This window comes from Periplaneta americana, chromosome 2, assembly GCF_040183065.1.
Source record: "Periplaneta americana isolate PAMFEO1 chromosome 2, P.americana_PAMFEO1_priV1, whole genome shotgun sequence".
Lineage (NCBI taxonomy): Eukaryota > Metazoa > Arthropoda > Insecta > Blattodea > Blattidae > Periplaneta > Periplaneta americana.
The window spans coordinates 7,753,932-7,775,335 of record NC_091118.1 but is presented as its reverse complement, the minus strand read 5'-3'; the positions used below and the strand labels follow the sequence as shown (position 1 = coordinate 7,775,335).

General features: G+C 33.8%; 1 protein-coding gene across 1 annotated transcript in view; it reads left to right on the top strand.

Annotated features, from left to right (window-relative positions):
* LOC138712401 (pH-sensitive chloride channel 2-like) overlaps window positions 1-21,404 on the top strand; it is a 99,698-nt gene that overhangs the window by 60,812 nt on the left and 17,482 nt on the right. Inside the window, exons 2-3 of the mRNA XM_069844171.1 lie at window positions 1,728-1,896; window positions 17,455-17,561. Of these exons, the coding sequence (XP_069700272.1) occupies window positions 1,728-1,896; window positions 17,455-17,561 (276 nt within the window). The remainder of the gene's footprint in view (window positions 1-1,727; window positions 1,897-17,454; window positions 17,562-21,404) is intronic.

Genomic DNA, 21,404 nt, shown 5'->3' with positions numbered 1-21,404 from the left:
AAGATAAGAGATGAAATTAAAGATAGTTCAATTTGGGTTTCCATTGATGAGACTCCCGACAAAGAAGGTAGACTTGTTGGTAATGTAGTTATCGGTTTGTTAAGTGAACAATATTCTGAACGAATTCTTTTACATTGTGATGTTCTAGAAAAGTGCAATAACAAAACTATAGTTAAACTGTTCAACGAAGCTATGGGTATCCTGTGGCCAAAGGGTATTATGTACGATAATGTGTTATTCTTTATTAGCGATGCTGCCCCTTATATGGTCAAAGCTGGACAAGCATTATCTGTTGTATATCCTAAATTGACTCATTTTACTTGTGTGGCGCATGCATTTCATCGTGTGGCAGAAGTGGTCAGAGACAATTTCCCTAAAGTAGATTTGTTGATTTCATCAGTGAAAAAAGTATTTCTCAAAGCTCCCAGTAGAGTTAACGTGTTGAAAGAAATGTACCCTGAAATTCCATTGCCACCAAAGCCAATTTTAACTAGATGGGGTACATGGCTAGAAGCAGTTGAATATTATGCCGAACATATAGACTCTATTAACAATGTTCTCCTTGCATTGGACTCTGAAGATGCAGTCTCAATTGATACTGCGAAAACAGTTACCTGTGACATAAGTGTGAAGAATGACTTAGCTCACATTCAGCATACATTTTCATGCATCATAAAAACGCTCAAAAGTCTCCAAAATAGGCACCTTTCACTATCTGAAAGTTTTGAAATTATAAATAGTACTGTGGAACAACTGAATCGTGGTAGAGGTAAAGTTGCAGATGCAGTAAGAGCTAAGGTGGACACTGTACTTTCAAAAAACCCTGGATATGAAGAACTACAAAAGGTTGTTGCTGTGATGAGTGGTGAATCAACAGTGAAGATTAACTTGGACTTATCCCCAGCAGACATTGTGAAATTGAATTATGTACCAGTTACTTCTTGTGACGTCGAACGCTCTTTTAGTCAGTATAAATCTATCCTCAGAGACAATAGAAGAAGATTCACTTTTCAGCACTTGAAAGAAATGTTTGTAACCTATTGTTATGGTAACAGACAATAAAAATTGTGTTTTGTTGAAACTACATTGGAAGATAAGGTACGTCCATTATATTTTTTGTTTAGTTTGATTAAAATGTACCAATATTTAACGTACATAGTCATTTTTTTATAATTTTAAGTCCATATTTAATTCCATATTTTGGTAAAAATCCATATTTAATTCCATATTTTGGTAAAAATAACTACATATATATTTACATATTTCATATATTTTTAGTCCATATAAATCCGTTCCCTGATTATCTGTAACAACATATTTTTTGACACAGTAATTCATTTGTTTTATGAAGAAACACTATCGTTATGGTTACTATGGTAACAATTTAGTTGCTGATAAAGTTTTTAAGTCCTGTGTTATGAAAGAAGTTTTATTGATGAAATCAACGTATGCAGACTTTCTAACGGAGAGAAGAAAGTTTCAAATGGTTGTTAGTGGACGGTCTACCATTATATTTATGCCTCTGCCTTGACTATGAATTTCGCTTCTATTCTACTCACAGTGGACTGAGAAATAAGGGGGCGGATTTGAATGAGTTTCTTTACAGAGTGAGTGGAAGTACTAATTATAATATAGGCGTATTTTGATTAGATCCGCTGTTTATGGCTACAGATTTAATTGAAATATGAAGTCCGCTGCTTGTACTGATTGTTGCTGTCCTTGTGCAGGGAATGTCCAGAGCTGAGGACCACCAAGTCGAGCTCCGAGATGCTCAAGGCGCTGACAGCCCCTTGCCGGTACGACCGGTGGGCGCGCCCCGGAGACAAAGATGACCCCGTCAACGTGGCCGTGCGCATGCACGTGTACTTCTTGGGCGCCATCGAGGCGCAGAGCCTGGTAAGTGATTGTCTACGACGATGTTATTACATTGGGCCCCGATAACAAGATACCGTCAACCGGGTATTTATACTTTACACAAGGGGGGTAACTTTACACATTTCTAGAAAAAATGTTTAGATGGCAGCACATTAGAGACAATGTGTAGCAACTCCGTGGAACTGATTCTGTGTGACAACAGCACATGTATGTAGTAGTCTGAAGTGTGTGTAATTGTTAAAGCTGTTATACGCCATTGTTGCTGGTGAATTTCACGAGGCAAGTATTTTTACTCTTTTTTCTATGTGTAAAAACTTTGTGTTGTACTGAACAGTTCAGTTCATACATTCAATTGTGACTAGTATTGTATCAAATTATGAAGCTTTCGGACGCGGGAAATGACTGCCTGACCAGTTTTTCGTTACATGTGCTACCCTGCGAGAGGGAAAACAAGAATGATAACCAATGTACCTCTGAACGGGGCAACTTTACACAGATGTGAAGTGTTTATGGACACTAATTAAAAATAAAAACTCATTTTAATATGATGTATAATGTCACTATTAATGGTGGTAGGATCAATTCCCGTCAATGATAGGGGAAAATAAATTACTTTCAAACAGACAAGGTCGTTACTTGTAGATTATTATTATCATTATTATTATTTTAAATAATCCGTGGCACGTCAGCTCTGAAGGATCAATGCCAGTTGAATCGGTTACTGCAACTAGTAGGTAGCAGTACAGTCATGTGGTTAGCATGACGCTATCCCTGAACCGTTGGACCGTCACCAGGTTCTGAAAAGGCTTCCTACAGCACCTCCCCAGGAAAATCACAATGTAGCAGCACATTCATGAACAGCATATAACCATTTATTGTACTGTTATTACATTTCTTTACTTTTATATAAAATATTTCATTTTCATTAATTTACCAATATATTTTGTTCCCACTGTGCTAATTGTAGTGGGCTAATAAATTGCGAAACACATAATATTGTTCAGAAATGTTTTACCTTTCCAATCCCAGTACTTGAAACAGTGCAATATTGGACCATATTGAACAGAATACTCGATTATAAGGCAAAGTAAATATGTCTGTAAAGTAACCCCGTAAACGGGGCATCTTTACACACGTGATTATTTATTTACAAGTGTCTCATAAAGCATATGTACAACCACTAGATTTTCAAATTTACTCAAACCAGGAACATTCATATAAAAATTAATTTGTGTATCTAACTTGATAATCTTCAATTATTTTAACGAATAAGCAAAAAAAATGTGTAAAGTAACCCCGGTTGACGGTATACGTGAATTGAAGACAGACAAACCCGCCTTTATGCCACTCGTGCTGGTTCATTGCGCCACCTGAAAATTTTCCCGTGTGTAAAAAATAGCCAGTAAATTTTGCCCGGAGCCCTATCATTTCATTTAAAAACATTTTTACGAGTTTTAAATTCTTCAGTATGTGTATGGGCCTAACGTCATGAGCAAGCAGATGGTGCGTTGCTCCACAAGGTCGTCTGTGATGATGGTTGGCCTCCCACTGCGCTCGTCTTGCACATTTTGGCGTCCTGCTGGAAACTGTCTACAGCAGCAACGCACCATCTGCTTGCCCATAGACCTGGCACAGCTGACGATCTATTTCAATCGGTGCTATGCTCTGTGCTTTCAAAAACTTTATCACTGACCACACTTCACGCGGCGGGAGCTGGAATAGGAACGTCCATCTTCAACCAATGAAACGAAGCTACTGAGAGCACTCGGGAAGTTCCGCTAGCGCATGCGCCATGCCAGGACATTACTCTATCACGTACACTTAGTAGCTTCGCGCAACATATGGTTTGCTAGCTATGGGACGAGTGGGAAAGTTACTTTATGGACGCGCCTCGTAGTAAATTGATCAATTTGGTCAATTTCTTTCATTAAAAACATAATATCATAATAGCCCTTCTCGAGTATCATAATATCCCTAAAAGTCTATCATAATAGCCCTTCTCATTCACACACTAATTACTGATAGACTGATCAACATTCGCAGCTTTTATTTAGAGAAAAATGAAGCTGACACTTTTGTGAGTAAAAGAAAAATAAAAAAAAAATATATATTTTTTTTCTTTATCAAGAGCAATAACAAAAGTAACCAAGTATCATATCAAAGTTTTTTCAAGCTGCAAAACTGCCTTTTCTTTTAATACATTTGTGAGGCTGATAATGATTTTTTTTTAACTTTTTAACTTTTAACTTTAACTTTATTCAATATTGATCCTTGGATCAATAATCACAAATATAGATACATGTGAGAGAGACATTCAAAATAAAATTGCTTTGGCAAAAAATGCTACCAAGACTTTGCATGGAATAATCTGGAATAAAAATATTACAAAAGAAACTAAAATTAAAATCTACAAGAGTCTAATACAGAATATTTTATCATATGGAAGTGAAACTTGGTCCATGACAGAACTACAAAAAAACAAAATTAGAACGGTTGAATTCGACTATCTTAGGAGAAGTCTTCAAAAAACAAGACAGGATAAAATTAGAAATGAACTCCTTTGGAAAGAAATGAACGTCACCTTTAGAGATCCTTTAAAAATGTACTTCCATAATCACAGTTTTAAACATTTTCAAACTGAGCCTTTGGTACATTTTAAAGTTTGTACCTAATTTGCCCCACTTTTTTATTTCATTAGCCCTACTTGACTCTACTTGCAAAAACTCCGGCACATTCTGTTTCATAATAATCAACAACAAAATATCTTTAGTCCTTTGGACTCAATGTCATTGTCACATATTTTGTCCTCAAAGTCTGAACGTCTTTGAAGAATCACAGGATGAATCTAGATGTTATGTCAATGCGCTAGACGGCTAGAAGGTGAGACTAGTGATACATTCAAGTACACTCCTATTGTATTACTCAGCTGTCCGGATGACCAAGTCAACGATGCAATTCATACAAGAGTCACAGCATAGCTATGAGTGCTGCATGACTAGGAAGACTTAAAACTTTCCTCAAGCCCAGTGCCGCTGGTTGCCAGGAAACCCTGATCCTGTGAACTGTACTGTAATTCCTGATACTTCATATTTTATCGCTACACGAAGTAAGAATTCAAGATTTGTGATATCAAAAAAATATATTTCCAGATTATCTATAGCTAGTAATCTCACTACACGACTAAAGGTTTTGATTTATCTAGAGAAAATCTAAACTTGAGTGGGATTTATTTAACTATTTTTTATTATCCAATTTAATAAACCCTATTTCACCCTGAGGTATATTAGGGTTATAGTTGGCATCAAAATACATATTTTATAACCAATAAACAATAGTAAAGTTATAATATAAAATAGTAGTCACAGTTACAATTCATATGAATTATGTAAAAGAATGTATTTATGTATTTATTCACACTGCAATGGGTATATACCTCGTGGCAGTGGTAACTAATTACACTCAATAATGACAATAATAAACTTATTAATTAAAAATACAATTAATAATAATAATACTAATAATTAATACTAATAATAATTTATATTAATAATAATAATAATAATAATAACAGGGAATATCCTAAATTAAATGAAACGATCACTTAACATAACATTTGAAATAAATCTAATTTATATCTTAAACCTAAGATCGAACTAAAACCCACGAGTATGATATGTTCATATCTGCACACTCATTACACTCATTTCGCTGTCAACTCACTCACTGCACTGGAACTACGACACATTCACTGATTCTATCCTGATTTCACTAACACTTCAAAAGCATTTCACTGTTCAAATACTTTGCACTGCCACTTTAAACTATAACGCTTCACTGACAGGAACACGTTTCACTGATACAACACACTTCACTGACAACATAATTCTTCACTGATACAACACTTCAATAACAACATATCATTTACACCCTTTAAATATTGTGTATAATTACCGTCTATGCACCTTAACGAAAAATGGCTCCTGTTAAAGATGAATGAGATATTTGAGGAATAATCAATGCAAAAAATATACAAGAATGTCTAACCGTTTCAGAGTAAATACACGACCTTAAAAAGATAATCAATAGTACATTAATATAACAAAGTTTGACTTTCACTTTCAAATTAATACTTAATTCATGAACAATGAAACGGTTAAGAGTAATAAAAGGATATTACAAGCAATGATTTACGGTTACAAGTTACATACGTGATTCAGGAATAGGTACAATAATTGAAATAATAAGACAAGTAATGACTTATAACTAACGAATAACGAAATTCTTGAAGAGCAATATATAATAGTAGGGGCAATACAAAAGATTTAAAAACAAATGTAAACAGTACAGGAATAGTAGAAAAACTGACTTAAAATTACAAGTTAAACACATTCTTTTTAAAGCAATAGGTAACAACAAAGAGATACTAATAACAATACACTGGCTGTAGTTACATATTAAGCACATTATTTTAAAAACAAACACGCAAAGGATTAATAGCTATTTTCAGGCATTATATACATGGACCATGACTTTAATTCACATCTTCTTGACGTTATTTCGTATATTATTTTGTGTTTCAATCTATTTCAATTCGTTATTTTTCACTGTAACAACAAAATATGTTTCATAAAGCCTCAAGACATTTCACTATACTCATTGTATCACGGTACTCTTTGTCAATGGCAACCTGTAATGGTTATAGGAAGAAATAAAAATAAAATAAACACACTATTTTAGAAGCAATAAATAGCTATATTAAGAGATGACTTATAATTTACGAATTAAATATATTATTTAGTAACAACAATTGGCAATAAGGAGGTATTACAAGAAATGGCTCTAACTTAGAAATCAAATAGCTAATTTAAAAAAAAAATTAAAACCAATAGTACAATAAAATTATAGTATGTGAAATTGAAGACTTACAGTTTCATAATAGTTGATTAGAACTAATACGATTTTCCCCCCCAGAATAATTTAACATTTTAGAGTTTCACGAATATTCTATTCAAGAAGGACATGAAATAATTATATGATTTAGAGTTGGTAATTAGTTAACTATTACACCAGTGGTCGTCAGCACTCGCTGAGATGGGTAAGGGGTAAGCAGTGCTTCGTAATATGCACCGTCGTGCAGAAGGGAGAGGGAGGAATCATACCCGTTAGCAGCCAGGGATGCACGCTAGTGTAATGTTATATCCGCGGGTAAGAAACGCTAGCCCGGGGGTGCACTGTGCTGATGACAGCTGTATTACACGATTAGAAGTATATAAATATTATAATAAATAAAATACTCTAATAAAATATTAATTTACTTACGAAAATGTATTATTGTACCATCTCATCATTACAAATATTTCGCTAGATGGCAGTAGTAGGCTATATTATGATGAGTGTTCTCTTGTTACCAGTTGTGCCAACTATACAATCTTCATTGAACTCTGCGGACGATTACTAGTCAAGAAGGCTTTGTTTATTCAGTTCCATTTTTATTAAGACAGTTGCATCCCACTTCAATTATCAATATATGTTAAACAATCTCTGATACGTGACTATCCATAATCTGATACAGCAGAAGCTACAACATAACCTAAATAATAAAAAAAGATAAATTATAGAACAATTTTTATTAAGGATGAATAATTTTAAAATGTACAATTATTGAAAGTGCAATGTTGACAAACAAAGAAACAAATGCTGGGGAGGCGATAAAAACAAACAAATGCTAGAGAGGTGATAAAAAACAAATGCTAGGAAGGTGATAAAAATTGTAGGATAAACAGCCATGATTGGTTAAAAAAACACGTCGTTTCGTACCTTTTATTGGGGAAAAAAATAATATGACGAAATAAAAGTGTAATAGTCAAGGAAATTAGCTATATAATGTGGGGCCAATAACTTTTAAAATGCCCCCGTTTTATAGTTTGCACCAGCCTTCAGGTCAATAAGTACTTTCACTATATCCATTTATCCGTTTTTTTAGTTCTGTCTGTGCACATGTCTTACTAAAATTTGCCTGTACAGAAGTAGAACTGATCATGTCTAGACATTTTTCTGAATTACCTTGTTTAGCGTCACTGCTAAAACGTACATGATTTTTTTTCTTAATATTATATCCACTAACAAATAAACGCTATTCATTTTTTATTTCGTTTGTTAGAGAGCGCTTCTCTACGTGGCGTGTGATTGAATTTTATTCGGTTCAAGAGGAAATATTAGAGATAGATGGAGAAGGATAAGAAAAAGTCAAGGAGAGGAGGATAGAATAATAAATAAATGGAAGAAAGAAGAAGGAAAGAAAGGAATATAAAAATAACAAAATAGTCACAAATAAAAAATGAAGGAAACGAGATAAAAAAAGAAAGTAGACATTCTTTTGTTTTAGATTCTCTATATCCAAATAAACCGCATTTGAGACTTCATCCAAAATTATGAACAACGTTGCTAGCGACAATTTTATAAACATGCCACCTAATTATAACTTATTATTGCATTGTACAATAAGGAAGGCAATGGTAGGCCTACACGTCACAACAAGTCTGCAGATGGCAGGTGCGTTTCAAGGATCCTTGTGCTTGGTTCTGACAACGATTGTCTTTCGTCAGAACACATGACATGTCACACAAATGCAGCTCATTATTGAAGCGTACGAGGTGCCATCTCTTAAGGATATGCAAACTGCAGCAGGAAAACATACGAATGTCGAGAACAATGGATAATCGCCAACTCAATTACGAGTGCATTAAAGGGATTTCCTTAAAGAAGTTAAGCTGGGTTTAAATTTGGTTATTTAAACTCAAAACTAAAACCATTTTCCTCTTGAATGTTTGAAATTAAGCTGAATTTTATTTCTTGGCATTCCTCTGAATGTTTATCCGTAGAGGGGGTACACTGGGCTGCAGAAGAAACGCCGATACGAAATTATATCGCTTTCCGGTGACTTTAGCAAACATGGCGAGGTGGAAAGCTGTTTTTCTGAGATTATTAAAAAAAATGTTTAAGTACGACTTTTATAACATGTTGACGTTATTATTTAATATGAATTGATCTTAAATTATTCATATACTTTTATTTTACAACATTAATAAGAATAGTGAAACTGCAGTTTATATGGTATTCCACAGCCTTCCTTATTATCCAAGGATGCTGTCATTGTTACAATCGATATAAGTTATAAATACTCGCTCACAACACCGTATCACACTCTCCATTCCTAAACACAGAACATCCTTCTACTCTTCATATTTTACCGCCTCTGCAGCTCATCTCTGGAACTCTCTACCACAACATGTCAGAGACTGTCGGACATTGTCTAGTTTCAAAAATAAATTAAAATTGCATTTTTTTCAATTTTGATTCCTTTCAGTTATAAGCCCTTTTCTCTGCGATAGTTTTGTGAAAATATATAAATATCTTTTTTCTTCCCTTCCCCTTTTTGTTCTCTTGATCACCAGATCAATTTATTATCATACCCTTTTTATTATGAATTTTATTTCATTTTCGTATTTCTTTTCTTTTTTATTATTTTATTACGTTCCATTTTGTTATATTCTTCCTTACGTTTTCCATATTAACCATTTGTACTAAATGAGTTGCTTTTACTATATTTCAATGTATTTTACTTTCTTTTTTTTTCTAGTATGGTATTATTTTCATGTTGTTTACTGTCGATTTATTATGCTATTATCATTATTTTTTTGTAATATGTTAGTATTCTGTTCTTTAACTATTGTTAAATTTTTCACTGATTGTAGGCCTATACTTTGTGACCTGGTAGTGTAAGAGAAGGCCATATGGCCTTAACTCTGCCAGTATAAATAAAGAATTATTATTATTATTATTATTATTATTATTATTATTATCATTATTATTATTATTATCATTATTATTATTATTATTATTATTATTATTATTATTATTATTATTATATACGACCAGTTACGTTTCTTAATGTATCAATTTTATTATAAATATAAACATTAAATTTTATCATAAATGCAGATAAAGAACTGGAAATTGAATGCAAAGCCTTCTGTGTATCTCTATTTCTATTGTTTTCTAAGCGAAGTTCTCGTAACATGACAATATTTCTAATTGATAGCGACTTCGACTTGGCATTTCTTTTCCAGTCTAGTGTACGTACACATTTTCGGATGTCCTAAAAGGCTTATGGCGTGGGAACTATGAAAGCTACGTTAATGATTTATTTACAGTTAGCAGAGGGCAGATGGCGATTCTTAACAACATATAAACTGGTTAGACTAGATGCGTGAGAGGCGAGGGGACGCGGCGAAAATGGCCGTCTTGGCGATCTCTCACCGTGGTATGAATCAGGGCCGATTGCGTTAGTGCGACTTGAGATACGGAAGCGAGCAGTATCTCAATCCGTAGCTTAAAGTCAACGCTATCAGTGGATAAGAATACAATTATTTATCTGGAAGTTTAATTACGAAAGCTCGACACTGAATACTTTTCATACAAACATCTGTTCTCTATTTATAAAAAATACGTTTCTTAGCAACCATACATTGGCTCTGCTTCTGTCTGTCAGCTGATGAAATTCATGACGTCATGTGTCGTCATATTTCAAAACAATTCACACGAAACCAATGCTTATATTTAAGTGTCTGTGGTTGCTTTTATTTAATAATTAGTGGCATGTCTACCAGAGAGCTCTGATCGCACTGCTATTACTGGAAGATGAATTATTACACATTGTGAGATCTGGCAAGGCCACCTGCGCGCATGACGGATGTGTGCGCCATGTTGGGCTAAGGTTAACAGTTGAAGATCTCATTTATGCCGCATTCGTCTGGTGCTCGACGTGGCCCGGACACTAATGAGTGCCTTGACATTATAATCTTGGCTTTGTTGTAGATAACACACTGCCTACTCGATTCTTCGTTTTCCAGTGTTAACGCTGCGTTTTCACAATTCGCAGCATTGGCGCTGTCTAACCACACGATAGACATTCAGCATTTGTTGTATCGTAACGTCTTTGGTTGTATCAATGCGTATCGATTTTACCGGTGAATTTATGAAAACTTTAGTTTATCAAAGGAAAATAAAAGAATGAAATGGTATTTGTTAGGTCTGTTCTCTCAATAGAATAACAATAATAATAAAAAAGAAAATATTTAATAACCTAATGTTAACCTTGTATTTTATTAACTGTCATAACCTACTGTATTCTTAAAGGAAGTTATGACTGAAATTTGAGGACTTTGAAAAAAAAATTCCCGTTAAGAAAATTAAATTTTTCCTCAATCAGAAAATGTCAACATTTTGCCTGTTCCGCCATTTTTAAGGTCATATTTGAAAAGCATGCGCATTGTATTTAAAGATATGGTGTACCCTCAATTGATGTTTCCTCTCTCTTTTATTTTTCAACATTTTGCTACCTATAAAATGATACTTGCAATGAAATTGTTATCTGAATCGAGTGAAAATTTCAGAGAATGTCGACATAAGTAGGCCTACAAAGATTAAAATTCTGTCCTGTGCTTTGTGTAAAATTAGGTTTAGTATAAATTTTAATACGGCACGTTAAATTACAATAATAATGAATTATTAAAAAAATAATAGGAATAAAAGTTTAATTTTCTTTTTTGGATAGCAAAATATAAGTTGTATAAAATATTAAACGCACAATAAATATGGGAAATGCCTGTTATTATTCGGTTGAGAAGCTTTTATCATCCAGTCTGCTGTCAAAAAATCTGAACGTCAAAATTTATAAAACAGTTATATTACCGGTTGTTCTTTATGGTTGTGAAACTTGGACTCTCACTTTGAGGGAGGAAAAGAGATTAAGGGTGTTTGAGAATAAGGTTCTTAAGAAAATATTTGGGGCTAAGAGGGCTGAAGTTACAGGAGAATGGAGAAAGTTACACAACACAGAACTGCACCATTGTATTCTTCACCTGACATAATTAGGAACATTAAATCCAGACGTTTGAGATGGGCAGGGCATGTAGCACATATGGGCGAATCCAGAAATGCATATAGAGTGTTAGTTGGGAAGCCGGAGGGAATAAGACCTTTAGGGAGGCCGAGACGTAGATGGGAAGATAATATTAAAATGTATTTGAGGGAGGTGGGATATGATGGTAGGGACTGGATTAATCTTGCTCAGGATAGGGACCAATGGCGGGTTTATGTGAGGGCGGCAATGAACCTCCGGGTTCCTTAAGAGCCATAAGTAAGTAAGTAAGTAAGTAAGTAAGTAAGTAAGTAAGTAAGTAAGTAAGTAAAATATTAAAACACCATACAAAATTTTGTTCATATACATGTAAGTGTATTTAAGTTATGCAATATTCAAGATTGATCAGTTTAAAACTGTCATGTAACGGACTTTTTATATCGAGTATTCATTAGAAGTGCTAATAATTTTGAAGCTGATAAACCCCAAGAACTCAAATTTGATATAGCAAGTACTCATAAGACCAAAAACTTGCGATTAAAGTTTCATATTGATAACTTTTTAAATTTGGAGAATTGGAAAGTTCAGTCGTAACTCCCCTTAATGGAGAAACTAGCATATCTTTATTTCCAAACAAACAATTGCCAACCAGTTCCAGTAAAACAAATTCCATAAGTTAAAACGATGTGATAGATGTTTCTGATTGATTGAAATTAAACGAATTCTTCACTTCATTGATAAATACGAGTAGATACTGGAGTGATTCGAGAAAAATCGGAAAATTCGCCATAGATAATCAGACATCCACCTTACATTTCGGCGAAAGTTAAAAAAAAAAAAAAAAAAAACACCCATGTAATCAGCCCAAGCGGGAATCGAACTCAATTCCAAGTGCTCTCGGTGTATGAGTTTACCCCCCTCGAACCATGTTATTGACGATTATTTTTATTTGTAAGCGAGTCTAATGCTATTTCAAGATTTGCTGTTCCATTTCACATTGTCATAGAAATATGAGATTTCTGCACAAGAAAGATTGCACAAGAAAAGAGAGATTTAGAAACGAAGATGTTAAGATTGGAGCTGACCATAAAATTGTTAATAGCAACAAGAAATCAAGAAATGTCAATAAAATTGGATGGTACATGTGAAGGAATACCAGAGTAAAGAAATACTTAAATAAATACAAGTCACTTCAAAAAATAAGTAAATTTTGTAGGTCTAACATATTACCAGCTATGTGGAGTAGCCTATATAAAGAACGTAGAAAATAACAAAAGAAGAGCTACTTAAAGATGTAAAAGACTTATATCGACATCCAGTTTTAATGTTATACGGCATGATGCAAAAAACAAAGAGCGTTTTGATATTATAATCCTTAGTTAGTAAACGGCTTCATTAGAGGGTGATAGGTATGTATCTGTCATGACTAACTCAGTGTTTATATGCATAGACAGCTTTATCACAAAATTGCACAGCCCAGAACATAGATAGTCCATTACCAAGAACTGAGGTGGAAAGTTTTGAAGCTCATAACTAGGGCTAGGATTTTAATGACCTATAAATCATAAAAAAAATGTCCTAAAACAATGCATTTATGACGTAAAAATCTTTCAAAAATGCCCTTAAAATGTCCTAAAAATTGTTCTTACATAATTGTCTTAGTAGGAAAAGAGGTTTTGTACTGTGCAAATCAAGATTTCAAGTATAACCACAATTTAAGTCACACAGAGTTAGTGTGCACTCGAAGTTGGTTGCTTGACGGTTGTCAGCCCACTTTGAGGTCTGTGGATATAGAGGGAAAAATTGGATCGGTGTCGGTTAGGGTTCCCGGGTAGCTCAGTGGTAGAGCGTTGGTACGTTAAACCAAAGGTCCCGGGTTCGATACCCGGCTCCGGAACAATTTTTCCCTCGAAATTATTCAAATCAACTTTACAGGGAGTTATACTTGAAATCTTGATTTGCATAATACACGTCACTGTTCGTTAACAGAAAACCACAAGTTAAGTCACACAGAGTTAGTGTGCACTCGAAGTTGGTTGCTTGACGGTTGTCAGCCCACTTTGAGGTCTGTGGATATAGAGGGAAAAATTGGATCGGTGTCGGTTAGAGTTCCCGGGTAGCTCAGTGGTAGAGCGTTGGTACGTTAAACCAAAGGTCCCGGGTTCGATACCCGGCTCCGGAACAATTTTTCCCTCGAAATTATTCAAATCAACTTTACAGGGAGTTATACTTGAAATCTTGATTTGCATAATACACGTCACTGTTCGTTAACAGAAAACCACAAGTTAAGTCACACAGAGTTAGTGTGCACTCGAAGTTGGTTGCTTGACGGTTGTCAGCCCACTTTGAGGTCTGTGGATATACAGGGAAAAATTGGATCGGTATCGGTTAGAGTCCCCGGGTAGCTCAGTGGTAGAGCGTTGGTACGTTAAACCAAAGGTCCCGGGTTCGATACCCGGCTCCGGAACAATTTTTCCCTCGAAATTATTCAAATTATTCAGGTTTTGTACTACTTAATATTTAGACTAGTAATTAAATTAAATTCTAGTACCAGAATTTAAGTTTATTTAATTTTACATAATTTTTTCTAAGTGGTACACTTTAATTATTTTACCTGATGTAATGCTTTACCTGCAGACTTACTAAAGGGTTTACCAATAACCAAAAATGTATTTAAAAATAGGCTTAAGGACTTTACTATTAGACGGTAGTATATTATACACACTAGTTAAAGAGTGTAATTGATATCTTGTTATTTGAAGTGTTCTATCAGTGAGGAAGTGTGTTGTGTCAGTGAAGTGTGTAGTGTCAGTGAAGTCTATTGTATAAGTGAAGTGTGTTGGTGTCAGTGAAGTGGCTGTGCAAAGTATTTGAACAGTGAAATGGTTAGAAGTGTTAGTGAAATCAGATAGAATCAGTGTAGTGAGTGAGTTGACAGCGAAATAAGTGTAGTGCCGAAAGGTACTTGTGTAAGTATGAACTTGTCAGATTCGTGGGTCGTAGTTCGAGCTTAGGGTTAAGATGCAAATTAGATTTACTTTAAATGTTATTTTAAGTGACCATGCTTCATTTTAATTTAGGATGCTCCTTGTTATTATTATTATTATTTTATTATTATTATTATTATTATTATTATTATTATTATTATTTTATTATTATTGTTATTATTATTATTAATTATTGTTTTTTATTAGTTGTGTTTATTATTAATTGTCATTATTGAGTGTAATTAGTCACCACTGCCACCGGGTATATACCTATTTGCAGTGTGAATACATACATACATACATCATACATACATAGGCCTACATATATACATACATTCTAATTTCCATGTAGCTCACCACAAGGCTGAGGATATAGAGGAGTCTATATTGAAGGGGTGGTTGGAGTGTACTACGTTAAAATGGTAATATTTGTGTAGAAAAGCGATTAAAATATTATACAAAATAATGGGTATTAGCCATCGGCGTAGCTTGGTCGGTTAAGGAGCTTGCCTGCCGATCCGGAGATGCACTCGGTCGCGGATTCGACTCCCACTTGGGCTGATTATCTAGTTGGGTTTTTTCCGAGGTTTTCCCAAAAGTAAGATAAATGTCAGGTAATCTATGGCGAATCCTCGACCTTATCTCGCCAAATATCATATCGCTATCACCCATTCCATCGACGCTAAATGACCTCGTAGTTGATACAGCGTCGTTAAATAACCAACTAAAATTCAATTGGACGGAGTTACGCAATAAGAGACCGACTGCCAAAAAATATTTTTGAGATATTGACCACTGAAATAAATGTTTTATAAAACATTTTATGCAAGAAGTATTGTAACATTCATACTATTATATAAAAAATACAAAATGGCTTTCACAGAACCCGCTGGTTCATAAGTCCGGCATCGGTCCCTATCCTGAGCAAGATTAATCCAGTCCCTTCCGTCATATCCCATCTCCTTTAAATCCATTTTATATTATCCTCCCATCTACGTCTTGGTCTCCCCAAAAGGTCTTTTTCCCTCAGGTCTTCCAACTAACATTCTATACGCATTTCTCCATACACTCATAGGTGCTACATGCCCTGCCCATCTCAAACGTCTGGATTTAATGTTCCTAATTATGTCAGGTGAAGAATACAATGCGTGCAGTTCTGTGTTGTGTAACTTTCTCCATTCTCCTGTAACTTCATCCCTCTTAGCTCCAAATATTTTCTTAAGCACCTTATTCTCGAACATCCTTAATCTCTGTTTCTCTCTCAAAGTGAGAGTTTAAGTTTCACAGCATAAAGAACAACCGGTAATTATAAATTTTAACTTTCAGCTTTTTGACAGCAGACTGGATGATAAAAGCTTCTTAATCGAATAATAACAAGCATTTCCCATATTTATTCTGCATTTAATTTCCTCCCGAGTGCCATTTATATTTATTACTGTTGCTCCAAGGTATTTATATTTTTCTACCTCTTCAAAAAATAGATTTTCAATTTTTATATTTTCATTTCGTACTATGTTATGGTCACGAGACACAATCATATACTCTGTCTTTTCGGGATTTACTTCCAAACCTATCTCTTTACTTGCTTCAAGTAAATTTCCCAAGTTTTCCCTAATCGTTTGTGGATTTTCTCCTAACATATTCACGTCATCCGCATAGACAAGCAGCTGATGTAACCCGTTCAATTCCAAGCCCTCTCTGTTATCCTGGACTTTCCTAATGGCATATTCTAGAGCAAAGTTAAAAAGTAAAGGTGATAGTACATCTCCTTGCTTTAGCCCACAGTGAATTGGAAACGCATCTGACAGAAACTGACTCTGCTGTACTCTCCTGTATAATTATATTACTATAGAATAAAATACGTACACTACACTACAGTGTTAAAGAAAGAACATAATGTATTTTATTATCCATTTTTAATCTTGCGTACACTACTTTTAACACTTAAATATAATTAATTGATGAACTAGTGGACTTACTCGTGTTAAATATGTAATATTTGTCCGGCTTACAGCTGTTTGAGTACTTCACGCACCATCATCAAAGCCTACTAGATCGCGGCGTCATCTCGAACTTCTCTGCCTGTTAGGAGGGTGTGTTTTATTGTTGGAAGGTGTTGAAGTGTGGAGTCGAAAATGTTATGTTTTATTTAACGACGCTCGCAACTGCAGAGGTTATATCAGCGTCGCCGGATGTGCCGGAATTTTGTCCCGCAGGAGTTCTTTTACATGCCAGTAAATCTACTGACGTGAGCCTGTCGCATTTAAGCACACTTAAATGGCATCGACCTGGCCCGGGATCGAACCCGCAACCTTGGGCATAGAAGGCCAGCGCTATACCAACTTGCCAACCAGGTCGACTTAAAGAAGTGTGGAGTCGAATACACACACACATACTATTCGACTCCACACTTCAACACCTTCCAACAATAAAACACACCCTCTTAACAGGCAGAGAAGTTCGAGATGACGCCGCGATCTAGTAGGCTGTGATGATGGTGCGTGATGCACTGAAACAGCTGTAAGCCCGACAAATATTACATATTTAACACGAGTAAGTCCACTAGTTCATCAATTAATTGTATTTTATTATTTCATTTTGAGTATAGACGCTTCAAGCCATCATTTGGAATTTCCTTAAATCGTCTGTTATTATTTTTTTGTGTTACAGCAATTCACGGCCCACATTTTGCTGCGATTAAGATGGGTGGATCCCAGGTTGAACTATGGAAACTTCTCCCAGGACCTGACGTTGGTGGTGAGGGAAGGCGCCCCCAGGTAAGACATTCAAACAACATCTGGTTGAAGTGACAAACACTGTCAGGAAGATTTTAATTTGGAAAAGAGACAACACTTTTGTGGGGAGAGAGATTTAGGTCGTTGCCCATTTCTAGCCTTTTGGCTCTTTTGTGAGAGTAGATCCATTGAAATATGGCACGATAGACCTTAAAGGCATAATTTGGGAGGGGGTGAGTTATTATTATTGTGATAGACAGAGTTGAATTTCACCACCAGACGGGATTTTGGATGTAGGAGTAGGTCAAATACATTTGCTGATTATTCTATGCGATTTCAGAAGGTTTTGCATCCTATTCTCCAAATGAATTTGCTGATAAGTCTATGTGTTTTCAGAGCGGTCCGCGCTGTCACTGCATGACGGCATTACGTCCAATTTCCCCCCTCGGGGCCGTTACTCGCCTAGTGCAAGGGCTTGGTTCCTTGTCTAGAGAATGACAGTGACGCCCCTCTCCCAACTAGCTGTCCAAGCTCACATCCCTCCCCGTCGTATGGTAGCTATTTCTCCCCCCACACATCTGTTCCTAATTCCGGGATTGGCTGATTCCTGACTAGCCCAGTCTCTAGCACAACCAACAATTCTATCACTTCTATCCAGAATGATACCTCGCCCCCTCCCCCCAACTATTCTACCAATCCCCAAGCCAGGAACACACATTCCTTTTCCCCCTTTGCAAAAAGAATATTCACCCTTTCTCACATCAAGCCTCAGCGCTGATCAATCCGTATTTTATTAGAGTCGCCTCACAGCCAATTGGCTAGATGGTAAATCTCCAGAATAACTTCACCAAATTAAAGTACATCCCATGACACGGAAAGTGCGGCTCTTGTAGCGCGAATTTGTCTAGTGTTGTTAGTGTTAACGCGCGATATTAAGAATCGAGGTAAGGAACGACATATTTCCTACGAAGCCTTTATGACTTAGCGATAGAGATCTTTCTTCTCGTTACAAAGACCGGACTTCGAATCTCTCTACACAGCATAGGCCTACACGATGATCCCGAGCTATTTCGAGATGGGCTTTGTCTCTAAACAGTGACCAATTTCTTTGTCAAAGGGTGTACATAGTCTTTCTTTTCCTCTGACTTGTTACCAATGAAACATGCGGGAGTCCACCGCTGTGGAGTAACGGTTAGCACGCCTGACCGTGAAACCAGCGGGCCCGGGTTCGAATCTAGTTGGGACAAGTTATGGTTGAGGATTTTTCCTGGGTTTTCCCCCAATCCATTAAGAGCAAATGCTGGGTAATTGGACCCTGAACTCATTTCACTGGCATTATCACCTTCATCTCATTCAGACATTAAATAGCTGTAGCACTTGATAAAACGTCTTAAAATAAACCAATTTAAAAACATGTGAGAAAATCACCGTCTCCATGGTGTTAAATTGGAAATTAGTAACAGTGAGAAGGATATATACTTCTTTTGGTGTAGTTTTTGTAGAGAATTACCGACAAGTCACCTAAATTGACACAATTAATCTTGCCTGTGGTTTTCCTCAGGCGCTAAGACAAATTTCAGGATGAGCCCTGAAAGAAATTGACCACGAACTTACATCTTCTTCCTACATAAATTTCGACATTTTTCAAATTGATTCTACAGGATAAGTCAAATTTCCCTTGCAAGGATGCTTTTTTCGAGTAGGCCTATCTTTCAAATGCAGCTGTCTCGGCCTAACACAGCACCGAGTTGCAACGTACGTACGCAAAAGCCATGAAGAGGTGCAGTTCAGAGTGTCCTTCGCATAGTTTTTTTTTTTTTTTTTTCCGGCGGCATTTTTTAACTAGTGACGCTTTCTTGCTTGAATGCAGATTGTGTGAGGTTTTAACTAGGTATGAAATACGAGCTAAGTTCATAGTTAGTCTTAACACACAAACATTTACGATAGACTTAATTGTATTCACTGTCTTGCCTGTACAAGTATGTAAATGTAAAGATAAAACTGAAACACTTCGGAACATCAGCTGGCGTGCTTATAACTGATTTTGTGTTTGTCTATTACGATGCCACTTCATTCCTTAAGGGACACTCTGGAGAAATAATGCTGAACAATTAAGAAAATACGCTTCATTGGTTTTTATGTTCGTAATTATATTTGAGAATGTTTTAAATGATCTAAGTATATTAATTCAATGTTGTCAAACATTACATTTCGAATTTTGAAATTTGAATTTTAAATGAATGAATGTATGAATAAATAAATTAATTAATAAATACATAAGTAAATAAGTATATATAAATACATTAATTAATGAATAAATAAAATAGCCTACATAAGTAAATAATAACTAAGTAAATATGTGAATAAATAAAAATAAAAATATATATAAATAAATAAACAAGTAAATAACCAAGTTACTAAATAAATAAGTAAATGAATGAATAAATAAATAAATAAATAAATAAATACATAGATTAATAAATACATACGTAAATAAGTAAATATATAAATTAATTAATTAATGAAAAAATAAAATAGCCTACATAAGTAAATAAGTGAATAAATAAAAATAAAAATATATAAATAAATAAATAAGTAAATAAATAACTTACTAATAAATAAATAAGTAAATGAATAAGTAAATAAATAAATAAATAAGCAAATAAATAAATTAATAAATACATAAGTAAGTAAGTAAATATATAAATAAATTAATTAACGAATAAATAAAATAGCCTACATAAGTAAATAATAACTAAATAAGTAAATATGTGAATAAATACAAATAAAAATATATAAATAAATAAACAAGTAAATAAATAAGTTACTAATAAATAAATAAGTAAATGAATAAGTAAATAATTAAGTAAATAAATAAATAAATAAGTAATTATGTGAATAAATAAAATAAAAAAAATATATAAATAAATAAACAAGTAAATAAATAAGTTACTAAATAAATAAATAAATAAGTAAATGAATAAGTAAATAATTAAATAAATAAATAAATAAATTGATTAATAAGCAATCAAATAAATAAATTAATAAATACATAAGTAAGTAAATATATAAATAAATAAATTAACAAATAAATAAGATAGCCTGCATAAGTAAATATCTAAATAAGTAAATATGTGAATAAATAAAAATAAAAATATATATAAATAAATAAGTTACTAAATAAATGAATAAGTAAATGAATAAGTAAATAATGAAATAAATAAATAAACAAGTAAATAAATAAATAAGAAAATAAATAAATTAATAAATACATAAGTAAGTAAATATATAAATAAATAAATTAACGAATAAATAAAATAGCCTATATAAGTAAATAATAACTAAATATGTGAATAAATAAAAAAATATATATAAGTAAATAAGTTACTAATAAATAAATAAGTAAATGAATAAGTAAATAATTAAGTAAATAAATAAATAAATAAGCAAGCAAATAAATAAATTAATAAATACATAAGTAAGTAAGTAAATACACAAATAAATAAATTAACGAATAAATAAAATAGCCTACATAAGTAAATAATAACTAAATAAGTAAATATGTGAATATATAAAAAATATATATAAATAAATAAACAAGTAAATAAATAAGTTACTAAATAAATAAATAAATGAATAAGTAGATAATTAGGTAAATAAATAAACAAATAATTTTCTTTTCTTTAAAAGGAAGGGTGTGTTTTACATGTAAAAATTTTAATTCTTCTTAACATTAAAATAATAGTAAAAAAGATATTCCATGTTGAATCTTTCGTACACTACTTTTAACACTTGAATATAAATAATTGATTAAATGGCGATCTTACTCCGCACATGCTTACACAATTAACATGAGTAAGATCGCCATTTAATCAATTATTTAAA